Source organism: Pristis pectinata, chromosome 9 (assembly GCF_009764475.1).
Source record: "Pristis pectinata isolate sPriPec2 chromosome 9, sPriPec2.1.pri, whole genome shotgun sequence".
Classification (NCBI taxonomy): domain Eukaryota; kingdom Metazoa; phylum Chordata; class Chondrichthyes; order Rhinopristiformes; family Pristidae; genus Pristis; species Pristis pectinata.
The window spans coordinates 28891145-28912157 of NC_067413.1; the positions used below are offsets into that span (position 1 = coordinate 28891145).

Here is a 21013-nt window from a genome sequence, read left to right on the forward strand (position 1 = left end):
TGGGAGTACAGATCGCTAGTTCCTTAAAAGTGGCATCACAGGTAGATAGGGTTGTAAGGAGAGCTTTTGGCACTTTGGCCTTCATAAATCAGGGCATTGAGTACAGGAGCTGGGATGTTACGTTGAAGTTGTACAAGATGCTGGTGAAGCCAAATTTAGAATATTGTGTGCAGTTCTGGTCACGTACCTATGGGAAAGGTGTCAATAACCTTGAAAGAGTACAGAAAAATTTACAAGGATGTTGCCGGGACTTGAGGACCTGAGTTATAGGGAAAGGTTGAATACATTAGGATCTTATTCCCTGGAGCGCAGAAGAATGAGATCTTATAGAGGTATACAAAATTATGAGGAGTATAGATAGGGTGAATGCATACAGGTTTTTCCCCAAGATTGGGTGAGACTAGAACTAGAGGACATAGGTTTAGGGTGAAAAGTGAAATATATAAGGGGAATCTGAGGGGGAACTTCTTCACTCGGAGGGTGGTGCAGGTATGGAATGAGCTGTGGAATGAACAATTGTAACATTTAAGAGAAGTTTGGATAGGTACGTGGATGGGAGGGGTTTGGAGGGATATGGTCCAGGAGCAGGTAGATGGGACTAGGCAGAAGATCAGGTCAGCATGGACTAGATAGGCCATAGGGCCTGTTTCTGTGCTGCAGTACTCCATGACTCTACAACAGAAATGTTGTTTAGCCCTATGGTTGTTAAAATTAAAATTTTATTTACAGCGTGGTAACAGGCCCTTCCGGCCCAACAAGTCCGCGCCGCCCATTTTAAACCCCCAAATTAACCTACCCGTACGTTTTTAGAATGTGGGAGGAAACCGGAGCACACGGAGGAAACCCACGCAGACACGGGAGAACGCACAAACTCCTTACAGACAGCAACGGGAATCAAACCCCAATCGCTGGCGCTGTAATAGCGTTGCGCATCCTGTGCCCTCAGTCATTTCTTAATGTCATGGAGACATGAATTGAACTGGTTAAAGACTGGCTTCCATGATGGTAGAGGTCTCAATGCTTCATCTAAGTGTTGTGCAATATGGAGGAGTACTGCTTCATCAGTCGAGGGACGACACTAGGTGGTAATCAGGAACAGTCATAGAGCAATACAGCACGGAAAAATGCCCTTCGGCCCAACAAGTACATGCTAACCACTGTGCCCACCCAGCTCGTCCTAACTTCCTGCATTCGGCCCATATCCATTCTAAGTCCTGCCCCTGCATGTACCTGTCCAAGTTGTTCTTACATGACTATTTGAACTATTGTACCTGCCTCAAATACTTCCTCTGCAGCACATTCCATATACTCACCACCCGTGAAAAAGTTGCCCCTCAGGCCCCTTTTAAATCTTTCCTCTCTCACCCTAAATCTATGACCCCGTAGTTTTGGACTCCCCTACCCTGAGGAAAAGACTGTTGCCATACACCTTATCTATGCCTCTCATAATTTTAAACATTTCTATAAGATCGCCCCTCATTCTCCTATGTTCCAAGGAATAAAGACCTAGCTGGCCAACTTCTCCCTCTGACTCAGGCCCTCTAGTCCTGGCAACACCCTCGTAAATATTTTCTGCACTTTTTCCAGCTTAACCACATCTTTCTTATGACAGTGTGAACAAAACTGTACACAGTACTCCAAGTTTCACAGTACTCACAGTGCACCAAGAGGTTTCATTGCCCTTGTTTAACTTGATGCCATGAGACTTACATAGAACAGTACAGCACAATACAGGCCCTTCGGCCCACAATGTTGTGCCAACCTTTAAACCTCGCCTAAGACTCTCTAACCCCTTCCTCCCACATATCCCTCTATTTTAAATTCTTCCATATGCTTATCTAGTAATCTCTTGAATTTGACAAAGGTGCCTGCCTCCACCACTGCCCCAGGCAGTGCACTCCATGCCCCAACCACTCTCTGGATAAAAAACCTTCATGAAGTTTGGAACCAATACTGAGGACTCCAAGGCATACTCCCTCTTGCCTAAATAAAATTGAGTCCTCACCTTTGGTAAATCTGGTGGCATAGGACATACCCAGGAATTACAATGGAGACTCTGGCATATTGTCTGTAGAGTATAGTTCCGTGTTGTTGTTTGTCGAGCCTATGGCACATATCTCCCAATTTAGACGTCAGTCCCCAGATGTTTCTGAGGATCCTTTGCTGATTTGCTGCCTAGGTCAATACCAGGTTACCAGGCTGGTTTATTCTCATTCTATTTGAATATAACAGAAATGGTAGATCAAAGTGTCTTGCTATGCCACTTCACAGGGCATTTAAGAGTCATAGAGCAATATAGCACGAATACTGGCCCTTCAGCCCAATTAGTCCATGCCGACCACTGTGCCCAACCAGCTTGTCCCAATTTCCTGCATTTAGCCCATATCCCTCTAAACCCTGCCCCTCCATGTACCTATCCAAGTGCTTCTTAAATGATACTATTGTACCTGCCTCAACCACTTCCTCTGGCAGCTCATTCCATATACTCACCACTCTCTGAATGAAAAAATTGCACCTCAGCTGCCTTTTAAATCCTTCCCCTCTCACCCTAAACCTATGCCCTCTAGTTTTGGAATCCCTTATTTTTGGACTCCCCTACCCATCCACCTTATTAATGCCTCTCATAATTTTAAACATTTCTATAAGGTCATTCCTCATTCTTCTATGTTCCAAGGAATAAAGACCTAGCCTGGCTAACCTCTCCCTGTAACTCAGGCCTCTTGTCCTGGCAACATCCTTGTAAACCTTTTCTGCACTGTTTCCAATGTAACCACGTCTTTCCTATAACAGGGTGACCAAAACTGTACACAGTGCTCCAAGTGCGGCCTCACCAATGACTTATACAACTGCAACATAATGTCCTAAGTCCTATACTCAGTGCCCTGACTGATGAAGGCTAGCATTCTAAACGCCTTTTTCACCACCCTGTCACCTGTGATGCTGCTTTCAACAAACTATGCATTTGTACTCCTAGGTCCCTCTGTTCCATTATACCCCCTAGTGCCCTACCATTCATAGTATAAGTCCCTACGCTGGTTTGACTTTCCAAAATGCATCACCTCACACTTATCTGTATTGAAATCCATTTACCACTCCTCGGCCCATTTCCTTAACTGATCATGATTCCCTTGTAATCTACAATATCCTTCTTCACTCTCAACATCTCCTAATTTCGTGTCATCCACAACCTTACTGATCAAGCCTTCTGCATTCACAAATAAATCATTTATATAAATAAAGAGTAACAAGGGTCCCAACACCAACCCCTGTGGCACACCACTAGTCACTGGCCTCCATTCCGTGAAACAACCTTCAACCACCACCCTCTGCTTCCTACCTCTGAGCCAATTTTGAATCCACCTAACTAGCTCTCCCTAGATTCCATGGGACCTAACCTTCCAGACCGGCCTACCATGCAGGACCTTGTTGAAGACCTTGCTAAAGTCCAAATAGACAACATCCACTGCCCTACCCTTATCTACCCTTTTGGTTACCTCTTCAAAAATCTCTAAAAGATTTGTCAAACACAATTTTCCATGCACAAAGCCATGCTGGCTCCACCTAATCAGACTTGGTCTATCCAAATGCTGGTAGATCCTGTCCCTTAGAACTCCCTCCAGTAATTTCCCCACTACTGATGTCAGGCTGATTGGCTTGTAGTTCTCTGGCTTGTCCATGCTACCCTTCTTAAACAACGGACATGTGTTGTAACAATGTGTTAGCTATTGTCTTATTCCTAAATTCTGCCAAAATGGCCTCATTGGCTGATCCCTCAAGCTACATTGGACTTGCTTGAATTATCCTCTCCATTTTTCTCTCCCACCTGCTTCACTGTTACTGTGCTTCCACCTCTCCCCCCCCAACCCCCATTTAAGTGCAACCCAAACTTCTTGTACAGGTACTACCTGCCCTAGAAGTGATCCCAATGATCCAAGTACCCTAAAGCCCTCCCTCCTGTATCAGCTCTTTAGTCACATGCTCATCTGTCCCATCCTCCTATTTCTACTCTCACCAGCATGTTGCACAGGGTGTAATCCTGAGATTACTACCCTTGATGTCCTCTGTTTTTAACCATCTGCTTAACTCACATTGCAGGACCTCATCCCTCTTTGTCTGTGTTATTAGCATCAATGTGTACCATGGCATCTGGTTGTTTTTCTTTCCCCTGTCAGAATGTTCTATACCCAGTCCAAGACATCCCTGACCTTAGCACCAGGGAGGAAAACACAAGCTTCTGGAAGAACTCAGGGGGTCAGGCAACATCTGTGGAGGCAAAGGGATAGTCAGGGTTTCAGATCAAGATCTTGCATTAGGACTAAGAGTGTAAAGGGGGGATAGTCAGTATAAAAAGATGAGGGGGAGGGGTGAAGCAATAGCTTGTTCCAGGTGAGGAGGGGTTGATGGGCAGGTGGAACAAGGCGGGGAGGGGAAAGAAACTAGGAATCAGGCAACGGGGGTGGAAGGGTGAGGGGAAGAGGTTGGAAAGAAGTGGATGTGTGAGAGAACCTGGCTGAATCTGGAGAGAAAGGAAGGAACAGAATGGGTGCAAATTACCTGAAAAAGGAGAATTCAATGTTCATGCCGTTGGGTTATAGACTATCCAAGCGGAATATGAAGTGCTGTTCCTCTAGTTTGCATTTTGCTTCACCCTGGCAGTGGAGAAGGCCGAGGACAGATGTGTTTGTGTGGGAATGGGGAGGGGAGTTGCAGCAGGGAGCTCAAGATGGCCATTGTGGACAGAGGGCAGCTTCTTGGCAAAGCAGTTGCCCTGACTCTGCTTGGTCTCAGCGACGTAGAGGAGGCCACATCGAGAACACCAAATGCAATAGACAAGGTTAGAAAACGTGCATGTGAATCTCTACCTCACCTGGGAAGGCTGTTCAGGTTCCTGGATGCTGGTGAAGGATGAGGTGTAGGGACAGGTGTTACACCTCCTATGATTGCAGGGGAAAGTGCCTAGGGCTAGGGAGGGGTGGGTGTGGAGGGATGATTGAACTAGGAAGTTACGGAGAGAGTGGTACCTGCAGAAACCTGAAAGGAATGGGGAGGGAAAGATATGATAGGTGGTGGAATGGCGTTGCAGCTGGCGGAAATGACGAATGATTTGCTGGATGCTGGGGCTGGGAGGGTCAAAGGTAAGAACCAAGGGAACTCTACCTCTGTTCTGCTTGGGGTGAGAACAGCATTGTGGGAAATAGAGGAGATATGGGTGAGGGCTCCATCAACTATAGTGGAGGGAAAGTCACGCATCCTGAAAAAGGAGGATATTTCAGATGTCCTGGAACAGAAAGTCTCATCTCAAGAACAGATGCAGCAGAGATGGAGAAACTGAGAGAAAGGGATGGCGTCCTTACATGAGACATAGTGGGAGGAGGTGTAGTCTAGGTAGTTATTGGAGTCAGTGGGTTTATAGTAAATGTCAGTGGATAGTTTGACTCCTACAATGGAGACAGAGAGATCCACAAAGGGAGCAAAGTATCAGAAATACTTCAAGTAAATTTGAGGGCAGGTGAAAGTTAATAGTGAAGTTGATAAAATTGACAAGTTCTGCATGGGTGCAGGAGACAGCACCAATGCAGTCATTGATGTAGCAGAAGAGGAGTTGGGGAGTGGTGCCAGAGTAGGTTCAGAACAAGAACTGCTCCATGTAGCCAACAAAAAGGAGGACCTAGTTAGGGCCCATATGAGTGCCCATGGCTACATTTTTGATGTGTAGAAAGTGAGTAGAATCAAAACAGAAGTTGTTCAGGGTAAGAACAAGTTCAGCCAAGCAGAGGAGAAGAGTACAGGTGAACTGTTAGTAGAGGTCCATGTTCCATGTTCTGGAAAGAAATGGAAAGGCCTGAGGTCTTTCTGAGGGTATGGAGGTGTATAGGGACTGGATGACGATGAGGCAGCGGGGGCCAGTGGTGGAGAGCATGCTTGGTGTCCCGGATGCAGGTGGGAAGGGATTTGACAAGGGGGAACAAGATAGAGTCGAAGTACGAGGAGATAAGTTCTGCTGCTCACCAAGACTTTTTCCTCCCCTACTGTACATTAGAGCCAACCATGGTGCCATAAACTTGTCTGCTGTTGCCACTTTCCTCTGGGAAGCCATCCCCCCAACAGTATCCAATAAGGACAGACGGACAGTATACCTGTTTGAGAACAGAATGACCACAGGCAACTCCTGAATTACCTGCCTGCACTATCTGCCCTTTCTGGTGGTCTCCCATCTCCTTTCTTTCTGCTTTCTTTCTTCCACTGCTTCATATATGCTGATACCTCCATTTTTTTGCAAAGTTAACACCTTTGTTTACAATTGTGAATGACAGTATGTTTCTTCACCGATAACCTGTAGAACACTCAATCCTAAAGAATCTATCAGTCTCTGTTTTCCATGATTTCCTCTTCGTCAGAAGTATATTGGCTCAGAGTTGAGGTCTGCAATCCCAACAAAGTTCATTCCTGACAAAGGGACCAGCTTATTTGCAAGCAACAGGCAAGTGCCTTGATGCTGCTCAACTCTCCTATGTTTAGCTTTTAAAGTCTCTGATGTACTCATCACCCGAACTATGTGTTCAATGTACAATCTTTTATTACCTAACTTGTTTGGTTTGATTTAAATAGGTAGTTTTGAGGCAAGAAAATGCAAGTCCAAGTTACACTGTTCTATCACTGCAAGGACAGAAGTGCAAAATATTCATTCCCTCTTTAATCCTCTGATAAACCAAATACAGGCAGTCCCCAGGTTCAGACAGGGTTCCATTCCTGAGAACTGGTTGTAACCTGAACTGTTTGTAAGTCGGAAATGAACAGAAACCATGTGTGGGAGAGGATCACAGAAACAGCTGTGATGGAAGAGTGAGCAGACGCAGGAAGAGCAGCCAGCAGCTGGCATCACTGACTCAGTGAGTGGGCAAGTGAGTCTGCTGAGCACTCCCAGCTCTGCTTGCCTCCACCCAGCCCCTGTGGCTCAGGGTGTGGGGGGGGGGGGGGGGGCGAGTGGTGGAGACAGAAGGCAGATAGAAATTCCCAGCTGGCAGAAGGTGCTTGGAGCCCCGCAGCATCCAGCAAATCCATCCCACTGGTCTCCCAAATGCTTGTCCATATGTACGGAGTGTCCATAAGTTGGGCGTTCATAACCCAGGGAGGTTTTGTATTAGGAACAAGATTATTAACACCAGGCAGGCACCTTATCACCTGGTTGCTGTCTCTATCCCAAGTGATAGACACTGTCCATTGCAAAGTGTCAGAGAAGCAGTTTATCACCTCAGAAAAGAGAGTCATGGATACGTTATGTCGAAAGTAAGTGGTGAAATTCCCTTTGACCTTTCCCTCATAAAACCAAGGTTCAAATCAAATTGCAGTTAGATTCTCCCTGATATGAATGCCACTTGAAATTGTTATTTGAATAGAAGAGTCCAATTTCCCTGCTATGGAATTTGCTTTGGCTGAAAAATGAGATTGAAATACCATGTCAAGGTATCATTTCAACTATTGTCTTCTGCCCAACCTGCCTGTGGCTCACGCCTGGAGCAGCAGTTGACTACATGGATATTTTGCTTCTTCTGTCTTATATCAGAATTTCACACTCAGATTTATGAGTTAAGATATGTATGCAACATCGAAGGAAATAAGTTGTTTTATTTGTTTTCCCTAGTGACGTTAGAGACCTAGCCCACAAGCTATTCAGTTTCTTCTTTCCCACAATTTATGAAAAGTACAAAAAAATTGAAAGGACATTAGCAATCATCAGACCACAACTTCTTGAATTACAAAAAGGTACAGTACTGTATAAGGCTGCTAGCATGGTTGTATTCTTTAATTTTTAAAAAATTTTTAAAAATTTTATTTACAGCATGGTAACAGGCCCTTCCGGCCCAATGAGTCCACGCCGCCCATTTTAAACCCCCAAGTTAACCTACCCATACGTCTTTAGAATGTGGGAGGAAACCGGAGCACCCGGAGGAAACCCATGCAGACACAGGAGAACGCACAAACTCCTAACAGACAGCGACGGGAATCGAACCCCGATCGCTGGCGCTGTAATAGCGTTGCGCTAACCGCTACGCTACCGTGCCGCCCCTTAAGGAGAGTAACTTGGCACTTAATTTAAGGGTATTACTTTTCTGCTTGGATTATATTCTAAGTAAGTAGGCTCTTTTTAAAATTAAGAGTATGACAGGGGAATTCAGCCCATGTTGTTTGATCTGCAGCATGTGGGAGTTTCTGGACTCTTCCTGCAAACTGGATGACCACATCTGCAGGAAGTACTACTGGTTTGACCAGTTTGAGCACTGGGTTTCAGAGCTCGAGGGCTGGCTAGAGGCACCATAATACATCTGCAAAGATGAATGTTATGTGGCTGGTACATTTTTAGAGGTTGTTCCCACAGCTTAAAGAAATGCAGTCAGAGAGAAAGTGGGTAGCCACCAGGCAGAAGAAAAGGACATAGACAAGTAGCTAAGGAAGCCTCAGAGTGTATCTATTTTTCCATGTGGGAAATGATGGAGGGTGAATGTTCCTCTGGGGAGTACAGCTAGAGTCAAGTCATTTAAAAGTGAACAAGTGAGAGTTCAGGGCCAATATGTTCCAATAAGGGTGAAAGGCACAGTGGACAAATTCAAGGAACTCTCAGCATCAGGGGATTTCAAGGGCTGGAAGAAAGAGGAAAAGCAAGCATGTGACAGATATAGAGAACTGAATCACCAATGGATAGGTGTATGACTAACTGCTGGTAAATAAGATTAATAATGATAGATTCCTGACAGATGGATATGATTAGCCAAAAGTTCTATTTCTGTGTTGTATGACTCTATCCTTCCTGTAGTCACCAGAACTGTAGTCCCACTGTAGGCTAAATAGTCTTATATAGTTGTCCTATAGCTTCCCTGCCCCAGCTAATGAAGGCACGTATCCTCTACGGCTTCTTAAATGCCTTTTCTACCTTTGCTGCTGCCTCCAAGGATCCTTTGACATGTACAGTAAGGTCCCTCTGTTCTCCTGATTCCTAGGGCCCTACCATTTATTGTGTTTATCTTAGTCTTGTTAGTTCTCCCAGAATGTATCACTTTAGGTTTTTCAAGATTATTTCTATCTGCTGTTCCTCTGCCCATCTTATCAACTCATCAATACTGTTCTGCCGTCGAAGACTATTCTCCTTACTATCAGTTTTCATTCTAATCATACCTCCTACATTCACATGCATATCATTAAAGTATATAGCAAACAGCAAGGGCTCCTACACCAATCCCTGTGGTACAGCATTTGTCACTGGCTTCCAATCGCAAAATAACCCTTGACCATAACCCTCTGCCTCCTATCATCAAGCTAACTTTGAATCCAATTTGCCAAATTGTCCTAGATCCCATGGGCTTTAACCTTTTGGACCATTCTTCAAATACCTTACTGAAATCCATCAAAGAATTCCATCAAATTAGGCAGACAGGATCTCCCCTGAAAGTTGTGCTGACGATGCTTGAGGAACCCCTGCCTTTCCAAGTGTGAATTTTTTAACCAATAGTTTCCCTGCTACTGATACTAGACTCACTGGCTTGTAATTATGTGGCTTATCTCTGCTGCCCTTCTTTGTTAAAGATTGGTATTGGGTTTATTATTGTCACTTGTACCAAGGTACAGTGAAAAAATTGTCTTGCATACCGTTTGTACAGATCAATTCATTACACAGTGCATTGAGGTAGTACAGGGTAAAAACAAGATACTACATTTGCTGTCCTTCAGTCATCTGGCAACTCCTCTGTAGTCAGAGAAGATTGAAAAATTTCTGCCAGAACCCCAACAATCTCCTCCCATAGCAGCCTATGATAAAATTGATTCAGGCCTTGAGGATTTATCCACCTTAGCCTGCTAAGGTATGCAATTCCTCTTCCTTTCCAAAGGTAATTTGTTCCAGATTTCTCCATCCAGCTACAATGTCCTTCTCCATAGTGAATACAGATGAAAAGTATTCATTTAAGACTTTGTTTCTGTCCTCTAGCTACATGCACAGATTGTCACTTTGGCCCCTTATGGCCCCTATACTTTCCCAGGTTACCTCTTTGCCCTTAATATAGTTATGAAAGGCCCACTTACCTTAATCTTACCCACCACTGCTATTTAATGTGCTCTAAAGGGCCTCTCCTATTTTTGGTTCTTTATGTCTGCCATAAGCTACCTCTTACTTATCTAGCCCTTGACCTCCAAGGTTCCATGGATTTATTAGCCTTTCCTTTGACCGTTACAGCCCTGAAATTGACCCTGAACTCCCACTATTCATTTTTGAATGACTCCAATTAGTCAGTGGTAGACATACCTGCAAATTGCTGCTCCTAGTCCACTTTTATCATTGGCTTTCCACCAATTCAGCACTGTAAATTATGATCCATTAATCTCTTTCTCCATAACTATCTTAAAATTTACAGAGTTATGGCCACTCCAAAATACTCTCCCACCACATTCCCAAATATTAGGGTGAAAACTGCACTTCTGGTAGGACTATCTATGTATGGGCTCAAAAAGCACTGTTAAACACATTTAAAAATTGTATCCTCTCTCAGTTAATATTGGGGAAGTTGAAATCCCTTACTACTATTAACCAATTATTTTCTTTTACATTTATATATGATCTGCCTACACTTTTGCTCTTCTATCTTGCACTGACAGTTTGGAAGTCTGTATTACACTCCCAGCAAAGTGATTGCCCCCTTTTGTTTCTAAGCTCCACCACGTGCCCTCATTTGAAGAATCTTTTAAGATATCCCTCTTACTTAATACAGTAATGGATTCCTTGATTAATATTCCAATGCCATCTCCTTTTCTGCATTACCCTGCCCCAACCCTGTCATACCTGTAGATTCTATACTCAGGACTGTTCAGTTGCTAGTTCTGCCTATCTTTCAACCATGTCTTTGTGATAGCAATTACATCATGTTCCCATTCTCAATCAATGTTCTCAGCTCATCTTCCTTCCAGCCTTGCCCTCCTCCCATGTGCCTTATCAAGTCCAAGTCTGCTCAGCTGATTGGACTAACATAGGTTTTCTTTTATATTTGGCTGTTTCTCATTTGCTAATGTGCTCCTATGTGTCCCATTCCTCTGCCAAATTAGTTTAAAATCTCTGTAACAGCACTAGCAAGCCACCTCCTATAAGAATGATGGACATGTTCCACTTCAGGTGCAACCCTTCTGGCTTGTATAGGTCCAACTTCACATGGTTCCAATGACCCAGAAACCTAAAGCCTTCCCTGCTGCAACATCTCACCGGCCACACATTTATCTGACCTATCCTCAAATTCCTATACACGCTAGTGTATTGTACCGGAAATAATCCAGAGATTACAACTCTACACGTCCTGCTTTTAAACTTTCTACCTTCCTCCCTAATTCAAGTTGTAGGAACTCATCTTTGTCTTTACCTATGTCATTAGTACTAAAGTGAACCATGATCTCTATTACTTTTCCCCTTTAGAATGCCCTGGAACCATTCTGTGACATCCTTGACCCTGACACCAGGGAGGCAACACACCATCCTGGATTCACATCTATGGCTGCAGAAGCACCTACCTATTTCCCTTCACTATCAACTACCACTATTGCCCTTGGATTCTCTTTTTCTCCTACCCCTCACCAACATCACATTACACACCTGTGCAGTTTAGTACCATAATAGAGTCACACAGCACAGAAACTGGCCCTTTGGTCCACCACGCCAACCATCAAATACTCATCTATACTAATCCCATTTACCAGCACTTGGTGCAAAGTCTTCTAATGTATTGGTGATTCAAGTGCATATTTAGATACATCTTAAATGTTGTAGGACTAGCTGCCTTCACCGTCCACTCAAGCAATGTTTTCCAGATTCCAACCACCCTCTGAGGTCACTGCACTCCAATATTCTCTGTGCAATGTAGTTTCAATGCCTCCTTTTTTATACACTCAAAAACACTAGTCCAGTCAGACTGAACTTAATAGAGCTTTAATGTAAAGGTCACAAGTACAATTACAAAGGGGGGTCCCAATCAGTCCAGGGTGAGATCACATGGGGTCCAGGGTAAGCTAACTAGATAGATACAAGATTGGCTTGGTGGAAAGAGTCAGAGGTTGATAGTGGAGGTTGCTTTTCAGATTGGAAGCCTGTGACCAGTGGTCTGCTGCAGCGATCAGTGCTGGGTCCACTGCTGTTTGCCATCTATATTAAAGATTGGGATGAGAATATAGGTGGCATGATTAGGTTTGCAGATGACATCAAAGTTGGTGGTATAGTGGACAATGAAGAAGGCTGTCTAACATTGCAACAGGATCCAGATCAAATGGGAAGGTGGTTAAAGAAATGGCAGATGGAATTTAACTCAGACAGGTGCGAACTGATGCATTGGAATTATGACAAGAGACCGGATGGGCTGGGACTGTTTTCCCCAGAGCACAGGAGGCTAAAGGTAACTTTATAGAGGTTTATAAAATCAAGAGGGGTATAGATAAGATGGATGTTTACAGTCTATTTCACAAGGTTTGGGAGTTTAAAATTAGAGGGCATAGGTTTAAGGTGGGGGGGGGATTTAAAGGGGGCCTGAGGGGCATGTTTTTCACACAGAGTGGGCTGGGTATATGGAACAAGCTGCCAGAGGAAGTGGTAGAGGCACGTACAATTACAACATGTAAAAGACATTTGGACAGGTTCATGGATAGGAAAGGTTCAGAGGGCTATGGCCCAAATGCAGGCAAATGGGACAAGCTCAGGAAGGCACCTTGGATGGCATGAACGAGTTGGGCCGAAGGCTTGTTTCCATGCTGTATAACACAATAATTCATGTGGCAGACGAATGTGTGACTGAGGCAGACAAATGCGTGGCTGAAGAATTGGTGCAGGGGGAAGGGTTTCAGATTTGTGGGTCACTGGGATATCTTCTGGGGAAAGTATAACCTGTACAAAAGGGATGGGTTACACCTGAACTCGAGAGGGATCAATGTACTTGCGGGCAAATTTGCTAAGATAAGATATCTTTATTAGTCACATGTACATCGAAACACACAGTGAAATGCATTCTTTTGCGTAGAGTGTTCTGGGGGCAGTCCGCAAGTGTCACCATGCTTCCAGTGCCAACATAGCATGCTCACAACTTCCTAACCCATACGTCTTTGGAATGTGGGAAACCAGAACACCTAGAGGAAACCCACGCAGAGAAGGGGAGAACGTACAAACTCCTTACAGATGGCGGCCAGAATTGAACACGAGTCGCTGACGCTGTACTAGCGTTACATAACTGCTACACCCATGCCTGCCCTATTGGGGAGGGTTTAAGCTAGGTTGGCAGGGGGATGGGAACCAGAGTGTTAGGTCAGATGATGGAGCAGTTGGTGTAAAGGTAGATGTGTTGTGCAGAGAGACTGTGAGGAAGGATAGTGAGGAGTGGATAGGGTATAAAGGTAGTCAGTTGGATGGCTTAAAATGTGTTTACTTTAATGCAAGAAGTATTAAGAATAAGAATAAGGATGATGGATCAGTACGTAGAATTACGATGTTGTGGCCATTACAGAGCCTTGGCTTTCGCAAGGGCAAAATTGGCTGCTTCATGTTCTGGGGTTCAGATGTTTCAAAAGGGATAGGGAGGGAGGTAAAAAAAGATGGAGGAGTAGCATTGCTAATCGGGGATAGTATCACAGCTGCAGAAAGGGAGGACATTGTGGAGGGATCATCTACTGAGTCAGTGTGGGTGGGAAACAGGAAGGGAGCAATCATTCTATTGGGAGTATTCTATAGGCCCCCCCCCAATAACCACAGGGACAATGAGGAGCAGATAAGTAAGCATTTCTCCCACATTCCAAAGACGTACAAGTTAGGAAGTTGTGGGCATGCTATATTGGTGCCGGAAGCGTGGCAACTCTTGTGGGCTGCCCCAGAACACTCTATGCAAAAAAGTTGCATTTCACTGTGTGTCTCGATGTACATGTGACTAATAAAGATACCTTATCTTATATTTTGGTAAGGTGCAAAAATAACAGAGTTGTTGTCATGGGAGACTTCAACTTCCCTAATATTGACTGGCACCTCCTTAATGCAGAAGGTTTAGATGGGGCAGAATTTGTTAGGTGTGTCCAGGAAGGATTTCTAACAGAGTATGTGGACAGGCTGATGAGAGGAGAGGCCATACTAGATCTAATACTGGGCAATGAACCTGGTCAGGTGACAGGCCTCACAGTGGGTGAACGTTTCGGAGATAGTGACCACAATTCCCTGTCCTATCGCATAGCCATGGACAGGGATAGGAGCAGACGATATGGGAAAGTATTTAATTGGAAAAGGGCTAATTATGATGGTATTAGGCAGGAACTTGGGAGCATAAATTGGGAACAAATGTTCTCAGGGAAATGCACAGAAGAAATGTGGAAGCTGTTTAGGGAACACTTGCATGGGGTTCTGGATAGGTTTGTCCTACTGAGACAGGGAAAGGATGATAGGGTAAACCAACCATAGTTGACAAGAGGTGAAGCATTTAGTCAAGAGGAAGAAGGAAGCATACTTAAGGTTCAGGAAGCAAGAATCAGGTGGGCTCTTGAGAATTATAAGGTAGCCAGGAAGGAGCTTAAGAAGGGACTTAGGAGAGCTAGAAGGGGACATGAGAAGGCCTTGGCGAGTAGACTTAAGGAAAACCCCAAGGCATTCTACACATAAGTAAGGAACAGGAGGATGACTAGAGTGAGGGTAGGACTGCTCAGGGATAAAGGGGAAATGTGCCTGGAGGTGGAGGAGGTAGGGGAGGTCCTTAATGAATACTTTGCTTCAGTGTTCACTAGGGAGAGGGACTTTGACAAATGTGAGGTCAGCATAGAACAGGCTAATGTGCTAGAGTATGTTGAGGTTAAGAAAAAGGTAGTGTTTGAGCTTCTGAAAAACATCAGGATAGATAAGTCTCCGGGGCCAGATGGGATATACCTCAGGTTACTACGGGAGGCGAGGGAAGAGATTGCTGGGGCGTTGATGATGATATTTGTGTCCTACCTGGCCACAGGAGTGGTACCGGAGGATTGGAGGATAGCAAATGTTTTTCAATAAAGGTAAAAGGGATTGGTGGGCAAGCTATTGGAGAGGATTCTTAGGGACGGGATATATGAGTATTTCGAGGAGCATAGTCTTATTCATGATAGTCAGCATGGCTTTGTGAGAGGCAGGTCATGCCTCACAAGCCTAATTGAGTTTTTTGACAAAACAAATTGATGCAGGGAGAGCAGTGAATGTGGTGTTTATGGAGTTTAGTAAGGTGTTTGACAAGGTTCCCCATGGTACGGTCATCCAGAAAGTCATGAGCCATGGGATCCATGGAGAGTTGGCAGTGGATTTGGAATTGGCTTGCCCACAGAAGGCAGAGGGTGGCTGTAGATGGAGCAACAGAAACACACTTCTATTAGGTCACCCCTCATTCTCTGACATTCCAAGGAATAAAGACTTAGCCTGGCCAACCTCTCCCTATAACTCAGACCCTCTAGTCCTGGAAACATCAGTAAATGGTTCACTAAAGGGCCTGAATCTGTGCTCTATGACACTATAACTATATAATTCTGATTATTTAGGTGAACGTTTGTATCACTGTGGCATTAAAGACTACAAATTGAGTGCTGGAAACTGGGTTCAGTATAGATAGGTACCTGATGGTGGCAGACTCATAGTTGGCTGAAGAGCCCATTTCTATGCTGTATAAAAGCCAGAATAAGAAGGTGGGGGGAGGGGGGAGCTCCTCCCACTCACCGCACCTTCCTATTTTGGCTTCTGCCCTCTTCCTTTCCAGTCCTGATGAAGGGTCTCGGCCCAAACGACGACTGTTTATTTCCCTCCATGGATGCTGCCTGGCCTGCTAAGTTCCTCCAGCACTTTTTGTATATTACTCCATATTCCAGCATCTGCAGAATTTCTTGTGGTACACTTGTATCTACCATTGCTAGGTAAGTTACTATGGTAATAGATTCGTGAATTTTGTATATTTTGCTGACTAAAGTGCCTAAGAAGAGGTCAAGATATAAAAGCAAAAGGGTTTATCAAATTTTCTGAGGAGAATTGTGGTTTAACTTTTATAATATAACCAATAACCTTGCCCATCTTGCAGATAATACAAATATTTGAGAAATATGAATACTGAATGTAAAACTCAAAAATACATCTGTGCACATTAGGCCTTTGAATGTCTACGGGCCAACCCTGGGTTAAGAACGCCCGACCTCTTCATATGAACAAGCTCCCATAATAATATTAAATTCAAAATTCTGATGTATGTACATACGTTTATTCCTGCAAACAGCAGAACTAGTTTCCTCTCTTAATACTTTTATTAATTGTTCTTTCTTATTAATCTTTTGTGTTTTTAACCATTCATTACAATACTGTGGAGGTATAGTTAACATAGCAAGTGATTTTTGTGTATTTCCTGACTCATGGGCAAAATCGATTTATGAACATCTGCAAAAATGGAACCTTTTTGTTACCTGAGGACAGCATAATAATTTATGCAATCTTCCCTTTAGTTGAGATATTAGAGGAGATCGCAAATGCTAGATTTACGGTTGGACGGCAAAAAGAAATTAAACTCAAAGAACGGCAAGTGACAGCATTTTACGGCTTAAGTGAGAAAAATGACTTGCCTCCAGAATTTGTGGAATATATGATAAGGTAATTTCTTGTTATAAAAACACGGGATGAAATTAGACTCCCAAGAGATCCAAAATGTGGGCAGGAAGTAGGTGACATGTCGTACTGAATGAGGGCATACAAGATCCTCTGAGTCTGTAAACCATGTATTGATCCATAGGCTTATGATTTAACATTGATTTGCCACAGTCAGCAAGCCCCAGTGTAACTGAGGGAATTAACCTATCACCCACTACTTAAGAAAAAATGTTACATGTTGTGAGATACCTGGCTCCACCATCCACTCAAGCAGTATGTTCTAGATTCCAACCATCTTTTGGGTGAAAATGTTCTTGCTTAGATCCCCTCTAAACCTTACGCTAAACCTATGCCCTCTAATTTTCGATACCTCAACCAAGGGGAATATTTTCCTACTGTCTACCCTATTTGTGCCCCTCATAATTTTGTATACTACACAAGAAAATAGGTGCAGGAATAGGCTACCTGGCCCCTTAAGGCTGCCCCGCCACTTAATATGATCGTGGCTGATCTACCCCAGGCCTCACTTCTTCTTCTGTGCCATTTCTCCATAGCCCTCAATTTCCAATCATCCAAAAATTAATCTACACCCATTTTAAGTACTTCTAATGATCTAGCCACCACAACCATCTGGGGTGGAGATTTTCAGAGAATCAATTTCAAGTTTATCATTGTCATAGGCATACATTTACAGGATATAAATGCCATGAAATTTTGCTTTTTGCAGCAGCATCACAGTACATTACAAGACAAGGACAAATGTAAGTTAACATAAACTTACATTAACATAGATTATACATAACTTACACGTGTGCAAAATAAACAACAAAATAAGCATGATGACACGAGGGAGACACATGAGATTCTGCAGCTGCTGGAATGGAATCTGGAGCAGCACACACAAAATGCTGGAGGAACTCAGCAGGTCAGGCAGCATCTATGAAGGGAAATAAATAATCGACTTTTCGGATCAAGACCCTTCATCAGGACTGGAGAGGAAGAGGGCAGAAGCCAGAATAAAAAGATGGGGGAAGGGGGATGAGCACAAGCTGTCAGGTGATAGGTGAGTCCAGGTGAGAGGGGGAAGATAGCTGGGTGGGGGAGTGGGAATGAAAGGGAAGGATGTGAGAAGCTGGGAGGTGATAGGTGGAAGAGGCAAAGGGCTAGAGAAGAAGGAATCCAATCGGAGAGGATATTAGACCATTGAATAAAGGGAAGGAGGTGGGGAACCAGAGGGAGGTAATGGGCAGGTTGTGAGGGTAGGGGAGGGGAAAGAGAAGGGGTGAGGTGGCCATGGGAATGAGGGAAAACAAAGGGAAGGGAAGGGGGAAAACAGAGGGAAGGGGTTAACCGGAAGTTGGAGAAATCGATGTTGATGCCGTTAGGTTGGAGACTACCAAGATGAAATATGATGAAGTGTTGCTCCTCTGCCCTGCATCTATCCTCAAGGTGGCAGTAGAGGCATCTGGCCTCAAGTTGGCCTCTACATTGCAAATTAAAATTAGGAAATGACAAACTTATTGAAATAATTGCTAGTAATATGCACACTACTAGAAATTCAAAACAAAAATAGAAAATGCTAGAAGCCCTTTGCAGGTCAGGAAGAAAGCAAGTAGAAAGCACAACTCATCTCCTTGTCAATTAAGTGCCCATTGAGTGCCTGAAAGCAGCTCCAATAAAATCTAATTTCTAGACCCATATTTTGGAGAAAAATGGCCACTCATTATCTCTGAAAATTTCAAAAAAAGGAAAAAAAATGTATTAAATGAAACACTTCCACTCACCCAGTTACATATAAATTGAATATATGGTGCTAGCTTCTTCATTGAGGTCTAATTTATCCATATCTCACATTGATGTCACAATCTGCCCATTCTACAGACTTCCAGCATGCAAGAGCATCACATCACTAACTTTTTTCTACTCCTCTTTCCATTATGACAACTCTCATGATTCTTGCTACAAATATGCATGCATGCAGCAAATAATACAGCCATATTTTGTCAATTATCTAGTTATCATTACATTGCTTTTTGCATACATGAGCTAATTGCAATTTAGCAGCTGCATTTTCTTTATTATACAGTGACTATTCTTCAAAAGCACTTAATTTTTTGTGAAGTGCTTTAGGATGTCCTGAGGACCTGAAAAGCAAAAAAATCAATGCAATTTTTCCTTGTTTAAACTGTCCACATAAATACATTTTCATTTCTGGTAACTCCTTCATGAATATAAAGGTTTAATGTTGGTGATTTTTATTCTTGAAGATCAAAAAATCATGTATAATTCGTCTACATTACAGCGGTCCAATATTGGCATTAGCATTGTTTAGAGACAATGCAATAAAACACTGGCGAAATTTACTGGGACCTGATGATGTTGAACAAGCAAGACAGGACTATCCAACAAGGTAGAACATTTTGTCTGATACTTATATGTTTTGTGATTGCTAAAGTGATTCATATTTCCTATAGTTCTCTAATTGGCAGACAGAATACTTGTGAACTTGTACAATTGCATTATTTGTCTGGTTGATTCCATTTTTGATCAGCTCTATATCTTACTCATCAGCTATGTAGTAGTAGAAATCAAAGACGTTCAGGGATGAGGATTATATTGATCCTGGTTTTTTTTCCAACGTGAAATCCTATTGGAAAGCAAATCAGGGCCAACGTGTCTAAACATCAAATGTGTTTTTTTAAATTCATTCCATGCATAAATATTATCTCTAAAAGGTATATGATCCTTTACAGAATAATCTCAATTCCCTTGCATTGACTGTAATATATGAGATACAGTTCTGTAATTTTAACGGTGCTGAAATTAGGCAAGGAAAGACTTTCTTTCCAGACTGTAGTGGGCACCTCCAGAGTGAATACAAATTGCAATCCTTTAACATACATTGGACCACAAAGGAATTTTGATCTACTGACAAACAAAGCAAATGACATGATCACCCCACGAAATGAACCTGTAGAGTATGTAAGTGTTCATTAACAGGCTTCGGATGATTTGCAAGACTCCAAAGAAGGCACAGCCTCTATTCTTTTGGATTCCATTCCTTTGAGCATAAAACACTTGCAATATCCTCGATGCACTCAGATTTCAGTTCTCCAAGTTAATCCAGACCTTGAAACATTTCAGGATAAAACTGGATCTTTGTCTGTTTTACTGTCCCTCATGGTATGACCATCAAGCATTTCTTTTTATCTTACTTGACAAGTGCTGAGCCATTGACATTCATAGTTGGATGGTTGAATATCCTCTTCCAATCCCCCTCTGCAGTTTTCCATCTCAACAGAACTGCCCTTGCTTGTTCTCCTCTTACTTGTCCAATTGTAACTACACCAAATCCAAAAGTACCTTTTAAAAATTTATTTAATTTTCAGGATTGGTGAACATTGATCGTGGCACTGAGCCATTTTCTTGACCTGCTGCAGTGCTTTTGATGAAGTTATCCCCATAAGGAGGGAGCAACTTGGCAGACAACATGCTTAAAGCCATTGTGCTTCTTGTGGTAGATGTCTTGAGTTGGTAGGTGCTGTTACATCCTGCCAACATAAATATATACCTAGAGTACAATTTGTAGAAGGGTCACATTACAACCACTGTGTGCCGGGAATGGTGGGAATTAATGTTCAGGATGGCAGATGGGGTATCGATCAAGTGAGCTGCTTTGTCCTGCCTGGTGTCAAGCTTTTTGAGAGCTGTTGGAATTGCAATCATCCAGGTGAGTGTTGAGTATTCCAAGATGCTCCTTACTGGTGCCTTGTAGATGGTGAGGAGGCTTTGCTGTAGTAGGAATTGAGACTCCTGAAGATATCTAGCTCCCTGATGTACTCTCATATCCACAGTATTAATGTGGCTGGTCCTGTTGAGTTTTTAATCAATAGTGACTCCCCAGGATGTTGAATATTGTCCATTGGTTAGTTGGACTCTCATTTGTTGGAGGTGGTCAATGCACTTTTTGCCACTTTTTTGTCACTTATAAGCGTTGGCTTGAATGTTTTCTAAGTCGCTGCATGTATTTGTTCATTTGCTGAGTTGTAAATGGAATTGAACATCATCTAAACATCAACAAGCTTTTGACCCTATGATGGAAGGAAGGTGACTAATGAAGTAGCTGAAGATGACTGAGCCTAGGAACAAACTCCTGCATTGATGTCCCGGGGCTTGGATGGTTGACCTCCAAAAACCACAACCATCTTCTTTTGTGTGAAGTATGACTCCAACCATTGAAGTATTATGCTGTTGATGGCATTGACTTCAAACTTAGCAGAGCTCTTTGATTGTCACATGCAATCAAAGACGACTGTGATGTCAAGGCCACTCATTCTTACCTCACCTCTGGAATTGAGCTCTTTGGTCCATGTTTTA

General features: G+C 43.2%; 1 protein-coding gene across 1 annotated transcript in view; it reads left to right on the top strand.

Annotated features, from left to right (window-relative positions):
- The window catches only part of LOC127574465 (thioredoxin domain-containing protein 6-like), a 91372-nt gene that overhangs the window by 37266 nt on the left and 33093 nt on the right, over positions 1-21013 (top strand). The window contains exons 11-13 of the mRNA XM_052023484.1: positions 7643-7764; positions 16495-16639; positions 18939-19046. Of these exons, the coding sequence (XP_051879444.1) occupies positions 7643-7764; positions 16495-16639; positions 18939-19046 (375 nt within the window). The remainder of the gene's footprint in view (positions 1-7642; positions 7765-16494; positions 16640-18938; positions 19047-21013) is intronic.